Source organism: Rhinatrema bivittatum, chromosome 1, assembly GCF_901001135.1.
Source record: "Rhinatrema bivittatum chromosome 1, aRhiBiv1.1, whole genome shotgun sequence".
In the NCBI taxonomy this organism is placed as follows: Eukaryota; Metazoa; Chordata; class Amphibia; order Gymnophiona; family Rhinatrematidae; genus Rhinatrema; species Rhinatrema bivittatum.
The window spans coordinates 181,024,165-181,046,981 of record NC_042615.1 but is presented as its reverse complement, the minus strand read 5'-3'; the positions used below and the strand labels follow the sequence as shown (position 1 = coordinate 181,046,981).

The window sequence follows — 22,817 nt, the reverse complement described above, 5'->3', positions numbered from 1 at the left end:
TTGAACAGAAGCAGTCCCAAAACCAAACCCTGTGGCACTCCACTTAACACTGTTTTCTCTTCAGTGTTTGTTCCATTTACCATTACACTGTGGGGTAGATCTTTAAAAAATACGCAATCGCGTACTTTTGTTCGCGCACCAGGCGCAAACAAAAGTACGCTGGATTTTATAAGATACGCGCGTATCTTATAAAATCCGGGGTCGGCGCACGCAAGGGGGTGCACATTTGTGCAACCTGCGCGCGCCGAGCCCAGTGCGCGCTGCCTGTTCCCTCCAAGGCCGCTCTGATTTCGGAGCGGCCTCGGAGGGAACTTTCCTTCGCCCTCCCCCGGCCCTATCTAACCCCCCCCCTCCCTTTGTCGGCAAAGTTACGCCTGCCGGCCAGCAGCCCCACTCCGTCCTCCAGTCCCGGGGGCTGGTCCGGAGGCCTCGACCATGCCCCCGGGCCCGCCCCCGATATGCCGCGGCCCGCCCCGAAACGCTGCATCGTTTCGGGAACGCCCCCGGACACGCCCCCTCCCGCCCCTTTTCGAAAGCCCCGGGACTTGCGTGCGTCCCGGGGCTTTATGCGTGCCGGCGGCCTATGCAAAATAGGCGTGCCGGCGCGCGTAAATCCTTCCAGATTTACGCTTGCAGGCCTTTTAAAATCCGCCCCTATGTCTCCTATCAGTCAACCAGTTTGTAATCCACACTACCACCTTGGCAGTCACTCCTAAGCTTCTCATTTTATTCACAAGCTGCCTATGCGGGACTGTATCGAAAGCTTTGCTGAAATCCAAGTAGATCACATTGAGCACTCTTCCTCTATCCAACTATCTAGTCACCTAATAAAAAAACCCCAATTAGATTTGTCTGATAGGATCTTCTTCCACAAAAAAGGAATACAGCCTTGGTGTCCATTATGGAGGTGATTAAAAAAGAGTCAGCAGACTTCAGCATGGGTGCTGTTGAGGATGTTAAACCTAATGGTATCTGCACTACCATGCCAACATGAGGCAAACCCAGTGGACCAGAAGATTGCAGTGCCTCTCAAGATCTGAGACATCAGCTTAGGCGCTCTCTGTTCTGGTGGCTGAACTATTCAGATTTGGCCTTTGAAAATCCTTCAGTCTAAATTACTGTAATGACACATCCAACCTGAGCTGGGGTGCTTATGTAGATGGGCTTCACATCTGGCGAGTATGTTTACTCAGGAAGATTGCTGTGACATAAATCTGCTTGAATTAAATGCAATGTGGAATGCTCTAAGGCCTTTCAGAGATTGGTGGGTAGCAAAATTGGCTTAGTTCAGACAGGTAACTAAATAGCCATGTACTATGTAAGCAAACAGGGAGGAACAGTATTGTACTTGCTGTGATGGAAATCTGTGCAGATGTTGACTTGGGCCATTTTTCAAGGAATGACTCTTAAGGTTCACGTTTCTGGCAGGCATGGAAAAACAGTGTCAAGTCCTGGAGCCACATAGGTGGTCCTTGGAGGAAGGAGTAACAAACTGGACATTCCATGAGTGGAGGACACCTGCAGTAGATCAGTTTGCATCTCCTCTGAACAGAAACGTTCCACAGTTCTGTTTGAGAATTTAGTCACAAAGCAGGCTAGCTTCAGATGTCTTCTCCCTAAGCTGGGACAGGGTCTTATGCATTCATATCCTCTCATACCTCTGGTGTTAAACATTTTTTAAATTGAGAAGAGACAGAGGGGTTATGATTTTTAATAGCTCTTTATTTGCTGAGACAGATTTGGTTATTGCTGATGGGGGGAGTTGTCCATCAAGGATCCAATTTGGATGAGGAATTTTACGACATTCTCAGTATCAATGAATGCAGCTTTATCCCAACATCATGTCCCTAAACTTCACAGCCTAGATATTGAGATGTTAATACTTGATTCCCTGAACTTAAATTAGGATATCTCTTGTTCTGCTGGCTTCTAGGAAGGTTTCTACCAGAAGGTCATATGGTTGTAAATGGAGGTTTGCTTTGTGGTGTCAGATACAGCCCCAACAAAAACTGCTTGAATACCTTCTACATCTTTCAGAGTCTGGTCTGAAGACTATCTCAGAGTAAACTTTAGTGTAGTTAGTGCTTTCTCCAGGGATAAGTAGGACCAAAGCAGCTACACAAGTGGGTGATGTTTCTGCATGGCACTGATGCAGAATACGCGCTCTCTAGAAATCTTTCTGAGCATGTCTGAATGTTGTTGTATAGCTACCTCCACAAAAGCTGCCTCAGTACTTTTTTTCTTCCGCTGAAGCAAAGGAATTTTCTATGTGCTGTCTCGGCTGCAACTGTATTTTTCATGATTTATTGAATGTTTCATGACATTTTGTTTCTTTTAATTTCTTTAGGATTTTGCTTTTTGTTGAGTGGCCACAAAAAAAAATTCATTTTATCATGTCTTACCTAAAACAATGATGTTGGAGAAAAGTCCCAGATCAGATTAGCCTTTTAAACTCTGTTCTAAATGCAGGCACAAACTGTTCAGCTTGGATCTAAAAGATCTGTAGCTTTACTGTTTGAGATTCACACATGACATGGTTAAATGTTCTGCATGTGGAAAAATTGCCCCCTCCTCCCAGTCACTGACATATAGAGAGAAATTATAAAATATCAAATGTCTATATTTGTCCGAGGCAGGAAATAAGATGCTAAACTATAAATTCAGATCATTCATTAACAGGCATTTAGACTAGAGGGCGACTGTGGCAGGAGGTGGCCAATGAAACTGGCATGTCACCCCTAAGCAATACAGGAAGTGGGAGAAGAAAATAAAATCAATCAGCTCAAAAAAGCAGAAAAGGTGACCAGTAAGAGAGGCAAATCAAGGGAGAAAAGTTGGATAGCTATGATCACAAATGTTTGTAGTCTGGGCAATAAAATCCCAGATCTGCAGGCCCTAATGGTGGAAGCGACTTGGACATCGTTGCTGTTAGAGAGACATAGTTCACTGAGTCTCATGATTGTTATATGGGCATCCTAGGTTATAACTTAAGGAAAGACAGAGGACAGAAAAGGGGGAGGATTAGCTCTTTATGTCAAAAACAATATGCAAGGAACTGAAATGCAAGGAACATGTGGTAGGGAAAGAAGCATTATTGGCTTCCTAAAGAAAAAACAAAAAAGATACTTCCATTTACATCTGTGTGGTCTACAGGCCTCCAATTCAGACAGAAGAACTGGACAGATCTGCATGAAGACATCCAAAAGATGGGAATGAAGAGAGAAGTGTTGGTTGTTGAAGAATTTAATCTGCAAGGTATGGATTGCAGTATCCCATCTGCAGAAACTACAAGAATTAGAGAGTTAAGTGGATGCCCTTCAAGGAGCTCTTGTCAAACAAATGGTAAGGGAATCCATGAGGGAGGGTGTGATACTGGACCTAGTGCTCACAAATGGGAGTAATGTCTCTAATGGCCAGGTAGGTGCCTGCCTAAGCACCAGTGATCTTCAGACAGTATGGTTTGATATTGCAAATAAGATACAGAGAAGTCACATGAAGACCTGAGTTTTTTGAATTTCAAAAATATGGACTTCCTCCACTTTGACGCCAGCTCCCAGATCCGTCTCAGGTCATGGGTTGAGTGAGGCATGGAAGCAGAAGACAACAGATGAGCTCCTAAGCAATACGAGGTATCCTCTCTAGAACTGTCTTCCTTGGCACCGAAAAGCAAGTGACATTGGTGCCGAGTTCCACGGAGATGGGCCTGTTTTGAATGCCAAGCAGAAAAGTTGTCTCCTTGACGCATGCCCCCTCATCCTTCCTGGCTAGAAGGTCCCCATTGTTGTGTTTGTGGCATTGTGGACCCTTGGTCGTTGTGGAAATGACTCCTCCCACGGGGAGGGGCTTCATGGGGAACCACAGCGATAGGCTAAACTCAGATGGCAGACACGGGATGAATGGAACTCTTTATTGTACTGCTGTAGATAGTTGGTATGAAGCAGAAAGATAAGGCACTGAGGTCCGCGAGGTGCCAATACGTTCAATAGTCTCAGGTGAATCTCACCCTGATCAAGATAGGTGGGAGCCCGCAGTGCGGGTAACGCCAAGCCTGGTGGGTGGAGTTGGAGCACCGGATCGTAGAGTGACTCACAGGAGTACAGGCGTCTTCCTGGTAATATGGGTGCAGGATACATAGACTGGTAGGCCCTCAAGGAGCAAGTACCTGATAGTCCAGAGATCCTGAAATGAATAAAGAGAGAGACCCCCGAGGAGTGGTTGTCTAGTTAGTAGAGGCCCCGAAGGGTGGATGGGAACGAGATACCCCCGAGGAGCGGGTGCCTAGAGCTTCTTAATGGAGCGAGGCCCTGGAGTGTAGAGCAGCGTCTAAGCATGCGGCTTAGCGTGGTCAGAGTAGCTAAACTGGAGTCTTGCGGAGGAGAAGAATCTGAGAAGAAGGAAGTCCAAAAGAAAGTAATTCTTTCACGAAGAAATCCTGGAGAAGCTTCGTATGCAAAAGAGAGCTCCTTGCTAACTCAAGGAGTGGAGGACGGATGAAGCGTTAAATAACCCGCTTTGGATGATGTCATCCATGGGGCGGGATCAGGGCGGGAAGCCCTGATCCCTTTAAACATCTTGCGCTGGCGTGCGCACATAGGGACGACCAGGAGGCGGAGCCCAAGGAGATGGCAGCGTCCCGGGTGCGAGCCCAGGCCACCCTCCCACGGGGTAGGCCGTGAAATGCCAGGAGGTGCTCTGCCCTCCTCCGGAGAAACAGGAAGTCCGGCCGGCTGGGAGGTGAGCAAGCTCAGCCGTGTCGAGCGGAACCGAGCGGCACAACACCCATGGCACCAAACAATTTATTCTACCTGGTATTTTGGTTCTGGCGTCAACATGGACACCATCTGTCTCCTTGGTGTGGAGCATGTCAGAATGTTTCAGGACACAGTCCCTTCAGCACAAGTATTATGGTGCCTTCGGGTTGTTGGAGTGGAGTGCGTTGGCGTAGGAGAGCAGGCCCTTGTCCACCTTGGAAGATAGAGGCCTGGCACAGAAGTTGTCCATTCTTCTGCCGATAGCAAGGTCTGTCAGTAGTACAAGATGCATCTGAGCAGAGTCCAGGGCTTTCATGAAAGTACTCCAACACCTCCCAGGAAGGATCCAGAGGCATTGGATGTATTTGAAAAGAAAGTCTTCCAAGGCTCTATGCTTAGTGCCAGGATTGCAGTGCACTAGCTGTTCATGGTGTAATTTTTGCAGAAGTGCATGCTGAACACAAAACCATGTCTAGCAGAGTTCCAGCATGTCATGGAGGAATGTGGGAAAGCAGCTCATTCAATTTGTATATGAGGCATTCAACACTGCATCCAGATTTTAGACAATATAGGAGCCAGGAGGCTCATGTGGCTACGAGCGAGTAGTCTCCATGAAGATGTTCCCTGTATGGGCAAGAATATTTTCAGGGATGAGGTACAGGAATTGGTGGCTCTGATCAAGGAGCATCATGCCACTATCTACAGCAGCAAGAGACCAGCCTGGTCCAGCCAGACATCAATATTTTTCTTAGAATACTTTTTCCAGAGGTATCCCTTCTGTCTTACTCAACATCAAACTCTTCCCACACTGCTGAACTAGAGGCCAGCAGAGAGAAAGCTGGCAGCCAAAAGCCCATAAACAGGTACTACCAAAACCTGGGACCAGTTTTTGACATCCTTGAGGCATGCCTCTTGTGGTAGGGAAAAGGATACAGTCCTTTCTGCTGGAATAGAAATGCTGAAAATTGTGGAGCATAGCTACTGTTTGCATTTCTTGCACCCTCCTCCAGTGCAATAAAGATTGGCTTAAGATCTTCAGGCTAGAGCTTCCTAGACATCAGTAAAACAAATTAGACTTGGGGAAACAAGGGTAAGAAACTTTTTGTAGTTGGCCCTAAGTGATGGAACACTCTTCCAGATGAGCTCAGAGCTATGAATGATTTTCAAAGTTTCAGGAAGAAGCTTGAGGAGACACTTGATTAAAGCTCTTGGAAGCTCTTTTTTGTAGAGTTATAGGATTCCCTTGGCAGTGCATGGTATAGCCCCAGTGCATGATGCAGTGTTATGTCATTATTATAATGTGGACAAACTGTACAGATATGTTTGTTTGATTTTATTATGGATGTTAATTGTATTCTGCCAAGATTGTTGGGGTGACTGGACTATACATTTTTTGTAGTAAATAAACTTAATGGAGTACCACAGGGATTGGTACTGGGACCTGTACTGTTCAACATATTCATAAATGATCCAGAAAAGGCAATGAGTGAGGTGATAAGATTTGCAAGTGAGACAAACTTTGATGATCTAAAACAGATGAGCTGAATTAACCATGATACGTGTGTGACATTATCCACTGGTGTCGAACAGACCCATCTCTGTGGCTCAGTAAAGCTTTTACTACTGAACATGTGAGAGATCTCGTGTACACTGCCTCATGGGCCCCTTAGTCACTTGTTTGCCTGAGCTTCCTCACGAACAGCTACCCTCACTCTAATTATTTCTTATCTTCTGCTTCTGCGGGTTTTTTGTACTTTCTGCTCATTTGTTTAAAGTTACCTCACTGCTTTGGCAGCACCTCAGTAGTACATTTCAGTGCTATATAAAAATAAAAACAAAACAAGAACATTAAGATGTTCAGCTCTAAGAAGGCCACACCCCGTGGCCTCAGACACTGTGTTTGTGTCCACAAGATGTCCATCACCAATGGCCACGACATCTGTTATAAGTGCCTGGGATCGAATCACGATTCAGCCAATTGCTATGATTGGTTGGATGTCACCTATGTCCTAGTGGAACAGGGCTTAGAAGATGGAAGAGCTCTGCAAGTTGGTAAAGAGTCAGAGCGGGTTTTTTTGTCTCGGAGTGGGGCCTTTTGGTTCCTTCCATGCCAAAAATTGTTAGAAAAAATGAGAAAAATTGTTAGAAAAAAACTGAAAGGAGCAGCTACAAAAGTAAAAAAATGTCCAAGAGGCGTGGTCATTGTTAAAAAATACCATTCTAGAAGCACAGTCCAGATGTATTCCACACATTAAGAAAGGTGGAAAGAAGGCAAAACGATTACCGGCATGGTTAAAAGGGGAGGTGAAAGAAGCTATTTTAGCCAAAAGATCTTCATTCAAAAATTGGAAGAAGGATCCAACAGAAGAAAATAGGATAAAGACAGGCTAAGAGAGAATTTGAAAAGAAGTTGGCTGTAGAGGCAAAAACTCACAGTAAAAACCTTTTAAAATATATCCGAAGCAGAAAGCCTGTGAGGGAGTCAGTTGGACCGTTAGATGATCGAGGGGTTAAAGGGGCACTTAGAGAAGATAAGGCCATCGCGGAAAGATTAAATGATTTCTTTGCTTCGGTGTTTACTGAAGAGGATGTTGGGGAGGTACCCGTAATGGAGAAGGTTTTCATGGGTAATGATTCACTTGGACTGAATCAAATCACGGTGAACCTAAAAGATGTGGTAGGCCTGATTGACAAACTGAAGAGTAGTAAATCACCTGGACCGGATGGTATACACCCCAGAGTTCTGAAGGAACTAAAAAATGAAATTTCAGACCTATTAGTAAAAATTTGTAACTTATCATTAAAATCATCCATTGTACCTGAAGACTGGAGGATAGCAAATGTAACCCCAATATTTAAAAAGGGCTCCAGGGGCGATCCGGGAAACTACAGACCGGTTAGCCTGACTTCAGTGCCAGGAAAAATAGTGGAAAGTGTTCTAAACATCAAAATCACAGAACATATAGAAAGACATGGTTTAATGGAACAAAGTCAGCATGGCTTTACCCAGGGCAAGTCTTGCCTCACAAATCTGCTTCACTTTTTTGAAGGAGTTAATAAACATGTGGATAAAGGTGAACCGGTAGATATAGTATACTTGGATTTTCAGAAGGCGTTTGACAAAGTTCCTCATGAGAGGCTTCTAGGAAAAGTAAAAAGTCATGGGATAGGTGGCGATGTCCTTTCGTGGATTGCAAACTGGCTAAAAGACAGGAAACAGAGAGTAGGATTGAATGGGCAATTTTCTCAATGGAAGGGAGTGGACAGTGGAGTGCCTCAGGGATCTGTATTGGGACCCTTACTGTTCAATATATTTATAAATGATCTGGAAAGAAATACGACGAGTGAGATAATCAAATTTGCAGATGACACAAAATTGTTCAGAGTAGTTAAATCACAAGCAGATTGTGATAAATTGCAGGAAGACCTTGTGAGACTGGAAAATTGGGCATCCAAATGGCAGATGAAATTTAATGTGGATAAGTGCAAGGTGATGCATATAGGGAAAAATAACCCATGCTATAATTACACGATGTTGGGTTCCATATTAGGTGCTACAACCCAAGAAAGAGATCTAGGTGTCATATTGGATAACACATTGAAATCGTCGGTTCAGTGTGCTGCGGCAGTCAAAAAAGCAAACAGAATGTTGGGAATTATTAGAAAAGGAATGATGAATAAAACGGAAAATGTCATAATGCCTCTGTATCGCTCCATGGTGAGACCGCACCTTGAATACTGTGTACAATTCTGGTCGCCGCATCTCAAAAAAGATATAATTGCGTTGGAGAAGGTGCAGAGAAGGGCTACCAAAATAAGGGGAATGGAACAACTCCCCTATGAGGAAAGACTAAAGAGGTTAGGACTTTTCAGCTTGGAGAAGAGATGACTGAGGGGGGATATGATAGAGGTGTTTAAAATCATGAGAGGTCTAGAACGGGTAGATGTGAATCGGTTATTTACTCTTTCGGATAGTAGAAAGACTAGGGGGCACTCCATGAAGTTAGCATGGGGCACATTTAAAACTAATCGGAGAAAGTTCTTTTTTACTCAACGCACAATTAAACTCTGGAATTTGTTGCTAGAGGTTAGTGCAGTTAGTATAGCTGTGTTTAAAAAAGGATTGGATAAGTTCTTGGAGGAGAAGTCCATTACCTGCTATTAAGTTCACTTAGAGAATAGCCACTGCCATTAGCAATGGTAACATGGAATAGACTTAGTTTTTGGGTTACTTGCCAGGTTCTTATGACCTGGATTGGCCACTGTTGGAAACAGGATGCTGGGCTTGATGGACCCTTGGTCTGACCCAGAATGGCATTTTCTTATGTTCTTAAGTTGAGCAAGAGTTCTTTGAGAATGGCTCCCCCCACCTATGGCACCGAACTCCGGTTTCACCTAGGACAAGAAGGATGGTAGTCCTCAAATGTGGGTAACATCATCTGATGGAGCCCGGCATGGAAAACATTTGTCAAAGTTTCTAGAAACTTTGACTGGCAGACTGAGCATGCCCAGCCTGCTGCTATCTGCGTGTGCATGAGAGGTCCCCCTTCAGTCTCTTCTTTTCTGCGGTGCAGTAGCTTCGTGGTGGTGGAGCTCTTCTGCTTGAAATTGTTTTAACTTTTTCGGGGTTTTTCGTGTTTGGTTCCTCCGTTCGTTAGGTACCCTTGTTTCTGCCTTTTTTCATTCTTCATGGTAGATTCCCGACTTCTGCATCGTGGTGCCAGTCAGTCATCGACTGCACGCCAACCTCTTTTTTTTTTTTTTTTTGATGGTGTCATCAGGTTTTCAATGGTGCCCCCCAGTGCCCGCGGACCATGTCCATCACGGATTCAATGAGGTATGTATCCTCTGCCTGGGGGCCTCGCATGATGTCAGAGGGTGTCATTTGTGTGACCAAATAACCCCGAAAGGGTGTTGAGTGGGACCAACCCCACTCCTGCCCTCGGACCCTTCTCCTCTGGAGGAGTGGGGTTGGTCCCCGCCTGAGGACTTAACTGTTGCTGGTTTCGTGCAGGCTATGATTGAAGCCATTCCATTCCAACTTAAGGAGGAGGATGCCAGACACAAGATGCTAGAGGTTCTCCAATTTGTGGATGCCCCAAAGGGGAGGTGGTGGCTGTCCGCCCATGAGATTTTCAAGGAGTTGCTCCTTAGGATTTGGGAACCCCTCAACTCCATGACTCTAGTGAACAGGAAGGCTGATGCAGAGTATGTAGTCCAGCATGCTACGGGGTTTGAGAAGCGTCAACTCCCACACCAGTCGGTTGTGATGGAGTCTGCCCTTAAGAAGGCCAAGCTCTCTCGCACCCATGCCTCCGCTCCTCCAGGGCGGGAACACAGGACGCAGGATGCACTCAGTAGGTAGGTGTTTCAGGGAGCCATGCTGATTTCTCGTATCCCCTCCTACCAGCTTTACATGACACAGTATTCTCGGAACCTCTGATGACTGATCCCAGGACCTGACCTAGCGCCTGCCCAGCAGCAGAAGATCACTTTTTCGGCAGTCATCCAGAGGCCTTGGAGGGAATGGAGAAAACCATCGGGGCTCCCCTCACGCATGATATAAAATCGGACGTAGATTTGTTCACGCCTGGTTGCGTGAACAAATCTACGCCCACGCCTAGATTTTAAGATCTGGCCCATGTGTGGCATAAAGTTTTTTTGTTTTTTTTAAATGTATGCATTTAAATATTTATGTAAAGTATGAAAGAGAAATTATAAAAAGCTTGTGTATGTTTTAAAATTTGTATACATTTATTTAATAAAGTATTTTTGTATGATTGGTTGTTTCTAAATTTGATACATTAGTGCTCTTTTTCGTATGGTTATTGTAGTGAGTGTGTTAATTGAGCACTTCTGTTATATTTAATCACATTGTCCGGTATCTTGTGATTCTCTACATATATTCTATGTATCTTTTACACATTCAAATTCCAGAAGTAGAAAAAAGTCAAACAAGTTGTAGTTGACATCTTTATTGAACTAAATCAAATACATTTGAGAGCAAGTCACACTTGTATTGTTAGTCTAATACAGTGATGGTGAACTCCAGTCCTCGAGTGCTACAAACAGACCAGGTTTTCAGGATATCTACAATGAATATGCATGAGAAAGATACTTGAAAGGTGTTAATGATCCAAAGACAACGACTAACCTTTTCCATAGGAAAAAAATCAGCAGAACCAGGGGTCACGATTTGAAGCTCCAGGGAGGAAGATTCAGAACCAATGTCAGGAAGTATTTCTTCACGGAGAGGGTGGTGGACGCCTGGAATGCCCTTCCGGAGGATGTGGTGAAGACCAGAACTGTGAAGGACTTCAAAGGGGCGTGGGATAAACACTGTGGATCCATAAAGTCAAGAGGCCGCCAATGAAGAGTGGGTGACTCGCCAGAATGATGGCTACTGCCTGGAGACAATACCCTTATTAAATAAACATACACATGCTTACTGTGACTCCAACATCGCTCTAAGCTTCAACAGCAAGAGGAAATGTGGAAAAAAGGATTCACACTCACAAAGAGGGGAGTAGCTGGCTTGTTACGGCGGTTACTACCCCAAATCAAATAAGCCTGATACTTCACTTTCAATGCATATACAGCATAGTTCTCTGCTTCAACGGCAGGGGAGAAGAAAAACTGATACTTCACACATCCAGCAGAGCTCTCTGCTTCAACGGCAGGGGAGAAGAAAAGAGGGTTCGCACTCACAAAGCGGGAGTAGCTGGCTTGTTACGGCGGTTACTACCCCAAACCAAATGTGCCTGATACTTCACTTTCGATGCATATCCAGCATGGCTCTCTGCTTCAACAGCATGGGAGAAGACTGATACTTCACGCATATCCAGCATAACTCCCTGCTTCAACGGCAGGGGAGAAGAAAAACAACCAATAAGGGCTGTATAACATAGTCTGGGTAAAACAAATAAGCATGGGTGTAGCTTGCTTATTGCGGCGGCTACTACCCCTAACTAATCAAGCTAGATATTTCACTTGGATGCAGCTCCATCACTGCTCTCTACATTAAAGGTGGGGGTGGAAGGGAAATAGAACCAAGAGCTAAGAGAAACAGATAAGTATGAGAGAAAAAATGTGTGAAGCTTGCTGGGCAGACTGGATGGGCCATTTGGTCTTCTTCTGCCGTCATTTCTATGTTTCTATGTTTCTATTTACATGCACTGCCTCCATTGTATGCAAATCTATCTCATGTATATTCATTGTGGATATCCTGAAAATCTGGCCTGTGTGTGGCACTCGAGGACTGGAGTTCGCCATCACTGGTCTAATAGAATGGTATCACCTACAACTATTTGATCCTTATAGATTCTGTTTATTCAAGTGGACTAACTTAAGCCATCTCTTTGTTCTTGCTTCAAAGGGAAACTATCTTTGGCACAAAGTAAATATTAAGCAGGGGAACTATAGGTAAATTTGAGACAGAGATCATACTTAAGGTTGAGGTTCATTCTTGGTATGGTATGTATGAAGTAAACTCGTTTGGAGTCACTAACATGAGGGAACACAGGAAACAGCAGCACATGTACACAAACACAAAAGATAGAGAAGGAAGATGTGTGAACTCTGAAAATGTTGGACCAAATAATTCACAGAAACATAATAACATACTAAATGACAGCAGAAAAGACCATCGGTCTATCTAGTCTGCCCAGTTGTTCTGTCTACCATGCTAAGGATACATGCTAGTTGCTAGCTACAAAATGTGATCATCTCCAAAGATTTCTTCTTACCCACAACAGTCTCTTTTTTTTTTTTGTCTTCCTCCTTTGTACTCTATCTTGGGCAGATACCATACCAGTAAAGTGCAAATTAGTAGCCTAGAAAAAAAATACTTGGTTACTCTGACAACACACATTGGACCCTTCAACAATGAATATGAACCTCTGTCATCTTACACAAAAGATAGGAGACAAGACATGCCAGATTTACTGGAGTTGGCAGGAGGACTTGCCAAAAATAGTCATCCTGGTTCCTATACTGGCCCTGGAGGGCCAGCTGCAGCAAAGTCATCAGGCCTTCCAGCTGGATGTGGTGGCCCTGCTGCCATATCCCAGTCTGTCAGGTAATGGGTGTGTGCACATGATGCTTCTGTGTTTGTGTATCCAGCATCACTGCTAGAACTGCATTATCAGCATTTTAAAGGGCCATATCAGATTGAGCTGCCCAGGCACACATGCAAAGCATCCTGTGCCTTTTTGTGATCACAGAGACGAGCAAGAAGAGTGAGTGGCAGCTTTTACTCTGACTCCAATTGTGTCCATTTCTTTGTACGTGCCATGTTTGGTAAAATATCTTAGTGCATGCTGTATACCTACACTGATCTGTGACAAAAGATGACCAGGGCTTCCGACAAAGAATGTATAAATGGAAAAAGGGGTTTGGTAGCATTTTGACACATGCTGGCCCATCATGCTGTCATTTTCTCCTGCGTTTGCAACTTGCTATGCCATTGGCAGTATTTTTTCCTCACTATAAATAAGCAATTTGAGGTGTGAGTGCTGGATTTTTCCTTATTGTTTAATATTGATGGGGCCAAATTTAAGTATGCACACGCAACCTCTTGCTAGTCTTTTCTTCTTCCCCTGCTCATTGGATTTCAACTCATATAAGACCACCTGTCTCCCTCTCTGAACCACAGTCATCCATCTTCCTTTCTCAGTCCCTCCCCATCTTATCTTATTTCTCCTCCTCCACTTTTTCATCTTCCTTCCCTAATGCTGTCTTCCCAACTTCACTTATCCTTCCCCATGCTAACTTCCCGAGCTTCATCCTCGTTCAATGTTCCATTCACCCTTCTCTAGTACTTCTGCACTCATCTTTCTCTGGTGATTCCTCTTTCCTCTTTCCTCACTCCCACACCCTACCAGCCTCACTCCTTTTTCTCCCATGTTTGTCCCCCCTATCCTCACTCATCCTTCTTTGCTGAATGATTTTCCCCCAACTTCACAACATCCCCATGCACTCATTGTAGCAGTAGGTCCTGACCACCTCTAGCTCTTCTCCAAACTACAAAGAATGCTGTGCACCTTTTCTGCAGTAGCAGAAGCTATGTCCAGGGCCCCACTTTGATGGTGGGAGTGGTGATCAGTTATGAGGAAGTGTGGGCATGAACTGAGCCAATGTGTGGTCTTTACTCCCAGTTCCCAGCCTTTCCTGACTTGTATAGAGGAACCGGGGCCTAAGAGTAAAGCAGTGGCTTAGTTCCCAGCCTACACTTCCTCATGATTGATTGCCCCTGCTGCCGTTGCCACTGCCATAGTGAAAACTATGACCAGCTCCTTTTGCAAGATGAAAGGCCTATGGTACTTTGGGGAGAGTTAAAGGACCGAATTACTGGAGATGCTGTCCCTCTACAGCCCTATCAGGTACTCTATAGATGTGCGTGTAACCCTGGTTTAAAACCCTTGACATACTTAATCTAACATTCCTCTCCTGCCCCCCTCCCCCTCATATCACTAGTCTCCCATCCCCAAGTTTTGTATTGTTCATCCATCCCATATCTTACCAACAGCTACCAAAACTAGTGAGGCTGTTACTCAAACATAAAATGTCTGTCTGCAGAGATCCCTTGATCTTCTCAGTTATCACAAGGCCACTATCAATCTGATTGGTTTCTGAGGAGTTTTAACCTGTTGGTTGCAATCTGGCTGTTAGGTTTATCGCTCACGGGAGGGCCCTGCAAGCAGCTTTGCTTATCAGTGACAGTCTCAATTTTGCCTTTGCTGTTGTTGCGGCTGGAAACACTGCCGACCTCCGATGTTGCCATTCCTGCCAGCGTCCTATTAGGTGCACATATGCAGCTCTGTTCTGGTTAAAGGGCCCGTGTTGGGAAAGGCCATGGCACCCTTCAATGATTTCATTGCTGGATACCCTATAAAAGGGCTCTTCTGTCTCTCCAGGGTTGCCTTCGCAAGGTCACATGTGGTCTTCGTCTCGTTCAGCGTCCTGGTCTTCAGCTGCTTCCAGTGTCTTGGTCTTTGCCTTCTTCCAACGCCTGGTACTTTTACCTGGTCCAGCACTGATATGTCTTCAGCTGTGTTAGCATCTTGCCAGTTTCCTGGTGTCCTCAGTCTTCAGACCACTTTCCTGTCCCAAGTCTTGAGTTCTGCTCCTGAGTTCCCGGTCCTGTTCATAGTCTTCTGAGTTCTGGTTCTGAGTTCCCATGCCTTTTCTTCTGAAGCCTTAGTCCTGCCTTGGTCTGGTTGGTCCTTGTTCTCAGTGTTCGCCTGGTTCCTTGTCTTGCTTGGACTCCATGTCTTCAGTCTTCTGTTTCAGCCTAGCTCGTGCCTGGATGCGCTTACTCACCAATGGCGTGGACTACTGCCAGCCCCGGGGCTGTGTTGTTCACTTCGTGGTACAGAGGCTCACGCATACCTGTAGTCCAAAAGGGCTTTTGGAGTGGCCGAAGGGCTACCCCTGGATACCACCCCATTGAGGCTGGCGTTCCTGACACCAGCTACCCTGTGGTCTGTGGTGTCATTAGATTTTACTCAATTCTTTGTCATAAGGCTAGAGTTTGGAGAAGAAGTCTTCTCTCTTCTGTCCCATGAATACTTAGGAGGCTTTAAGGATGAGTTGCTTTTAAAATAAATAAATAAATAAACAAACGTATTTAAGTAGTATTGATGTTGGTGATCTTCTCACAAGCCCATGGTAAATTAATGTAAAAATAAAATTTTGAAACTAAATACATTAATTCTATGTCTGAGATACTAATTTTCACACTGTCACAAGACTGCAAAAAGTGTCTCTATCATAGATTCATGTTCACCTTTAAATGTAATTTTCTCCTTGAAAAATTTGGGGTTGACGTTATTTCTTAGAGCAGTAAAGGATCACTGTTTGATTTGCTAAGAATTATATCAACTGAAAGTACTACTACTTTATAATGTCATACTCTACATTTCAACCAAGCTAATGGTGATGAAATTAAAAACCTTTGAAACCTTTCTTCTTTCTGTTTGATTTTAGGGAAGCTATGAGAAATTACCTGAAAGAGCGGGGTGATCAAACAGTACTAATTCTCCATGCAAAAGTTGCACAGAAGTCTTATGGAAATGAAAAAAGGTAAGATTAAAGCCCATTATGTATTGAAAAATAACTTTATGAAAGTAATTAATTACCTGTTGTAGATAAATCTGAACATCATATGTCCAAAAATCCTATTAAATAACAAAACTATTTAGAAGTAAATAGTTTGGTAACTTATTAAAAGACAGCAAATGGAGTTGGCCTAAATGGTTATTTTTCCCATTTGAGAAAGATAAATATTGGAGTGCCCCAAGGATTTGACCTGGGACTGCAAAATATAGTAAAGGCATCTAGCAAAGCTGATTTTAAAAGAGGTTAGGACAAGTTTCTGGAAGAAAGTTCATAAAGCCACCCTTATTCATGGCAGAGAGCAATAAGAAATGGATCTACTCTTTGGGATTGACCGGGTACTTGTGACCTGGATTGGCCACTGTCAGAAACAGAATGCTGGACTCGATAGAATTTTGATCTGACCCTACGTGGCATGTCTGATGTTATAAACTACAAATGAAACAGTTTAAGAAATGGTATAAAATGTAGAAATATTTTGATGACCCTATTTTATTTATTTTCAAATTATAACCTTCTTTTCCAAAAAACACTCAAGGTGGCAGAACAGTAAAAGTTTAAAACAGAAAATCCTAAAAACAAAATCAGATAAGTAAAAACCCAAAAAATTATATAAGCATTGCAAATTATTTGAGCAACATAATATTGTAGAGCAACATAATATTTTTTGTTTACTGTGGTCATTGATACTGCTTAGATTTTTATCTCCTTACCCACATCCTGTGTTGATATGTATCTTGCTAAATTTCTTCTAGAGGCTGCAGATAGTGCAGTCCATGCAAGAAAAGATGTATGATGTGAGAGGAAGAAAAATATATCTAATTTAGAGTGGGTTTATAAAACAAAACAAAACACTATACATGGTCCTAGGATGAATGTATGGAGATTATAGGTTTCTAATTGCCTTAACTGATGTGCATAGAAAAGCTGTTTTTTGCATTTTATATCTGCCCTAAATGTTTGTCACATTACTTTCTCAGACTGAGCTCCTTTCTCAAAATTCCCTGAAATTCGCCTCTAGTGCGCTGGTACAAGAATTCCCTCATCAGTCTAGCTTTCTTTCCGAAAACCCTTTTCTTCTCCTTAAGTATTATAATGAAAATTTATTAGGATATTTGTATAACAATAAAGAAAAAAATTTGTTCTAGCAATTTGTTTTGGTTTAGAAATTGAGGCATATCATTTGTCAGCTGAAGGTTGACTTTTAATATAAGGCTACATAGCACTGACTCAGAAGTCTGTTAGATTTAATACACCCTATAGCAGTGTTTCCCAACTACTGCGCCATAAGACCTGATCAGGTGTGCTACAGAAAAGTCATCACCGGTTTATGCTCAGGTCCACAGGTCAGCACCTGGATCTGAGCACAGCAAGACACACCAATAGTGGCTCTTAAATGTAAAGGAGCTCTTTTCTAAGTACATGTGTAGTCACTCGTGCCTCTCATTCCTAATTACAGTAGGAGCCCTGGAGTGTGGGAATTAATGGGCAGCTGGCAGGCACAGATAGCTGGGCTCTGCCTTGTGAAGTACATATATTGCATACAGACCCTTTTCCTCTTGCTCCTCTTTTTTCATCCTTCTAGTCTCTGTCTTATCTACAGATTGAGTGAGATCGGGAGAGCTTGCACTGAATATGATTTCTCTGAGTACTGAGAGTAGCAGCAGTGGAAGATCTGACAGCCACATGCAGCAGCCAATGTCACTAACTGCCAGTTATCTGCACAGCAGAGTTTTTTGTATTATCCTGAATATAGGAGGAGGAGGAGTCTGGGAGTAAAGATATCCGTTTATAGCAAGGAACTAAGGGGATCAGATAGGAGGAGTCCATACTAGTGAGGAGCTGAAGTTAGGGAAGGATTTGGAGTCCCTAAGGTAGTAAAGAACAGAGGAAGCAGGAACATCTGCACGATGAGGAGCAGGTGGGAGATGTGCCCATACTAAAAGACAGCTGAGATGGGAGAGAGTGAAGTAGGGAACAGCAGAAGGGAGAGAGGAGGAGGCCTCAAAGTGAGATGACTGCACAACAGCAGGGCAAATTATGGCAGAAGCCCACAGAATTATTACAGAAAAACCTGCTGAATCTGTGGACATAATCCTCTAGTGCCAGAGGAGTTATGGAGATGATGGGAGAAATTCTCAGTTAACACCAGAGAAACAAATTCAGCAATGGTTATCCACATGCAGGGTAGGCGCATATCTGTCTGTCTTTTATTGAGCCCATTTTTATAACAGCGTGCACTGAAAATTCAGACTGAAAGTCTGCAAGTACTTTCTACTCACAGATTTTTTTAGTCCTACACATGCTGTTATAAAATTGGGTTCATAGAGAGACAGATATGCACATACCCAGTGTACAGATAACTGCTTTGGGGCCACCTCCTCTCTCCTTTTGCTGCTCTCTCTTTCAGTCTCTCACCTCTCAGCTGTCTTTTAACATGGGCATATCTCCCACCTGCTCTAGGTCCCACCCTGCAGATGCTCCTGCTCTCTCTTCTCTCCATTGCCCAAGGACTCCGGCTTCCTCCCTAACCTCAGCTCCATACTAGTCATAGACACTCGCTCTCTGTATCCCATCCCCTCAATTCCCTGCTATGAGCAGACCTCATCACTCCCACATTCCAGCTTCCTCTATATTCCGGAGAAAATAAAACTCTGCTGTGCTGATAACTGGCAGTTAGTGACATTGGCTGCTGCATATGGCTGTCAGAGGTCCTCCACTACTGCTGCTCCCAGCACTCAGAATGAATCACGTTCACTGCTCATTGCAAGCTTTCCCCATCTCACTTAGCCTGTGGATAAAACAGATTAGAAGGACTAAAAGGAAGATGCTTAGGAGGGGAAGAGGAGGAGGTGCTGTGTACAATATGTCTACTTCACAAGGCAGGGCCCAGCTATCTGTGCCTGTATGCCGCCCATTAATTACCACACTCCTAGCTTGTGCTTTAGCTAGGAAGGAGAGGCAGGTGTAACTAGACGTGCTTAGGGGCCGATGCAATAATCTTCACGGAAAGCGGGCGCTGACTTTTCAGCGCCTGCTTTCTTAATGCACGCATGATGCCTGCAAGGGGAGCGCCATGCAATATGTAAATTAGGGGTTCGCGCTAGGGTCGCTTGCGTGACCGTAGCGCCTCCTTGCTAATGCAACATAAGAACATGCCATACTGGGTCAGACCAAGGGTCCATCAAGCCCAGCATCCTGTTTCCAACAGTGGCCAATCCAGGCCATAAGAACCTGGCAAGTACCCAAAAACTAAGTCTATTGCATGTTACCGTTGCTAGTAATAGCTGTGGTTATTATATAAGTCAACTTAATTAATAGCAGGTAATGGACTTCTCCTCCAAGAACTTATCCAATCCTTTTTTAAACACAGCTATACTAACTGCACTAACCACATCCTCTAGCAACAAATTCCAGAGCTTTATTGTGCCTTGAGTGAAAAAGAACTTTCTCCGATTAGTTTTAAATATGCCACATGCTAACTTCATGGAGTGCCCCCTAGTCTTTCTATTATCCGAAAGAGTAAAAAACCGATTCACATCTACCCGTTCTAGACCTCTCATGATTTTAAACACCTCTATCATATCCCCCCTCAGCCTTCTCTTCTCCAAGCTGAAAAGTCCTAACCTCTTTAGTCTTTCCTCATAGGGGAGCTGTTCCATTCCCTTTATCATTTTGGTAGCCCTTCTCTGTACCTTCTCCATCGCAATTATATCTTTTTTGAGATGTGGCGACCAGAATTGTACACAGTATTCAAGGTGAGGTCTCACCATGGAGCGATACAGAGGCATTATGACATTTTCTGTTTTATTCACCATTCCCTTTCTAATAATTCCCAACATTCTGTTTGCTTTTTTGACTGCCGCAGCACACTGAACCAACTATTTCAATGTATTATCCACTATGATGCCTAGATCTCTTTCTTGGGTAGTAGCACCTAATATGGAACCTAACATTGTGTAACTATGGCATGGGTTATTTTTTCCCTATATGCATCACCTTGCACTTGTCCACATTAAATTTCATCTGCCATTTAGATGCCCAATTTTCCAGCCTCACAAGGTCTTCCTGCAATTTATCACAATCTGCTTGTGATTTAACTACTCTCAACAATTTTGTATCATCTGCAAATTTGATTACCTCACTCGTCACATTTCTTTCCAGATCATTTATAAATATATTGAAAAGTAAGGGGGTCCCAGTACAGATCCCTGAGGTACTCCACTGCCCACTCCCTTCCACTGAGAAAATTGTCCATTTAATCCTACTCTCTGTTTCCTGTCTTTTAGCCAGTTTGTAATCCAAGAAAGGACATCGCCACCTATCCCATGACTTTTTACTTTTCCTAGAAGCCTCTCATAAGGAACTTTGTCAAACGCCTTCTGAAAATCCAAGTATACTACATCTACCTGTTCACCTTGATCCACATGTTTATTAACTCCTTCAAAAAAGTGAAGCAGATTTGTGAGGCAAGACTTGCCTTGGGTAAAGCCATGCTGACTTTGTTCCATTAAACCATGTCTTTCTATATGTTCTGTGATTTTGATGTTTAGAACACTTTCCACTGTTTTTCCTTTCACTGAAGTCAGGCTACCCGGTCTGTAATTTCCCGGATCTCCCCTGGAGCCCTTTTTAAATATGGGGGTTACATTAGCTATCCTCCAGTCTTCAGGTACAATGGATGATTTTAATGATAGGTTACAAATTTTTACTAATAGGTCATTTTTTAGTTTCTTCAGAACTCTGGGTTGTATACCATCCGGTCCAGGTGATTTACTACTCTTCAGTTTATCAATCAGGTCTACCACATCTTCTAGGTTCACCGTGATTTGGTTCAATACATCTGAATCATTACCCATGAAAACCTTCTCCAGTACGGGTACCTCCCCAACATCCTCTTCAGTAAACACCGAAGCAAAGAAATCATTTAATCTTTCCGCGCTGGCCTTATCTTCTCTAAGTGCCCCTTTAACCCCTCGATCATCTAACGGTCCAACTGACTCCCTCACAGGCTTTCTGCTCCAGATATATTTTAAAAAGTTTTTACTGTGAGTTTTTGCCTCTACGGCCAACTTCTTTTCAAATTCTCTCTTAGCCTGTCTTATCAATGTCTTACATTTAACTTGCCAACGTTTATGCATTATCCTATTTTCTTTTGTTGGATCATTCTTCCAATTTTTAATGAAGATCTTTTGGCTAAAATAGCTTCTTTCACCTCCCCTTTTAACCATGCCAGTAATCGTTTTGCCTGCTTTCCACCTTTCTTAATGTGTGGAATACATCTGGATTGTGCTTCTAGGATGGTATTTTTTAACAATGACCATGCCTCTTGCACACTTTTTACTTTTTGTAGCTGCTCCTTTCAGTTTTTTTCTAACTATTTTTCTCATTTTATCAAAGTTTCCCTTTTGAAAGTTTAACACAAGAGCCGTGGATTTGCTTACTGTCCCCCTTCCAGTCATTAATTCAAATTTGATCATATTATGATCACTATTGCCAAGCGGCCCCACCACCGTTACCTCTCTCACCAAATCCTGTGCTCCACTGAGTATTAGGTCTAAAATTGCTCCCTCTCTCGTCGGTTCCTGAACCAATTGCTCCATAAAGCTATCATTTATTCCATCCAGGAACTTTATCTCTGTAGCGTGTCCCGATGATATATTTACCCAGTCAATATTGGGGTAATTGAAGTCTCCCATTATTACCGCACTACTAATTTGGTTAGATTCCCTAATTTCTCTTAGTATTTCACTGTCAGTCTCACCATCTTGACCAGGTGGCCGGTAGTATACTCCTATCTCTATAGTCTTCCCCGACACACAAGGGATTTCTACCCATAAAGATTCAATTGTGCATTTAGTCTCATGCAGGATGTTTATCCTTTTGGACTCTATGCCATCCCGGACATAAAGCGCCACACCGCCTCCCGGGTGCTCCTCTCTATCATTGTGATATAATTTGTACCCCGGTATAGCACTGTCCCATTGGTTGTCCTCCTTCCACCATGTCTCTGAGATGCCAATTAAGTCTGTCATCATTCACTGCTATACATTCTAATTCTCCCATCTTACTTCTTAGACTTCTGACATTAGCATACAAACATTTCAAAGTTTGTTTTTTGTTTGTATTTTCATTCTGCTTTTTAATTGATAGGGATAAGTTAGAATTTTTTAACTCAGGTGAGTTTTTAGTTACAGGCACTTGGGCTACTTTTCTTATTATTGTAACCTCACTGTCGGGATGCACTAATTCTAATGCATCATTAGTATCCTTTGAAGATACCTCTCTCCGAACCATGCGCTGCTGAGCGACTGTCGGCTTTCCCCTTTGTTCTAGTTTAAAAGCTGCTCTATCTCCTTTTTAAAGGTTAGCGCCAGCAGTCTGGTTCCACCCTGGTTAAGGTGGAGCCCATCCCTTCGGAAGAGACTCCCCCTTCCCCAAAAGGTTCCCCAGTTCCTAACAAAACTGAATCCCTCTTCCTTGCACCATCATCTCATCCACGCATTGAGACTCCGGAGCTCTGCCTGCCTCTGGTAACCTGCGCGTGGAAAAGGAAGCATTTCAGAGAATGCCACCCTGGAGTTTCTGGATTTGTTTTCTACCTAACAGTCTAAATTTGGCTTCCAGAACCTCTCTCCCACATTTTCCTATGTCGTTGGTGCCCACATGTACCACGACAGCCGGCAACTCCCCAGCACTTTCTAAAATCCTATCTAGGTGACGCGTGAGGTCCGCCACCTTCGCACCAGGTAGGCATGTTACCAGGCGATCCTCACACCCACCAGCCACCCAGCTGTCTACATTCCTAATAATCGAATCACCAACTATGACGGCCGACCTAACCCTTCCCTCCTGGGCAGTAGGCCTTGGGGAGATATCCTCGGTATGAAAGGATAGTGCATTACCTGGAGAGCAGGTCCTTGCTACAGGAGCCTTTCCTGCTACACCAGG

General features: G+C 43.7%; 1 protein-coding gene across 2 annotated transcripts in view; it reads left to right on the top strand.

The window, feature by feature from the left end:
• Positions 1 to 22,817, top strand: part of RBPJ (recombination signal binding protein for immunoglobulin kappa J region) — a 316,830-nt gene that overhangs the window by 141,436 nt on the left and 152,577 nt on the right. Inside the window, exons 1-2 of one of the 2 annotated variants that reach the window (XM_029589790.1) lie at positions 3,162 to 3,255; positions 15,738 to 15,833. In XM_029589790.1, coding sequence (XP_029445650.1) covers positions 15,745 to 15,833 — 89 coding nt within the window. In that variant the 5' untranslated portion in view covers positions 3,162 to 3,255; positions 15,738 to 15,744. Of the gene's footprint in view, positions 1 to 3,161; positions 3,256 to 15,737; positions 15,834 to 22,817 lie in introns of those variants that run through there. The other variant, XM_029589784.1, reaches the window with a different exon arrangement.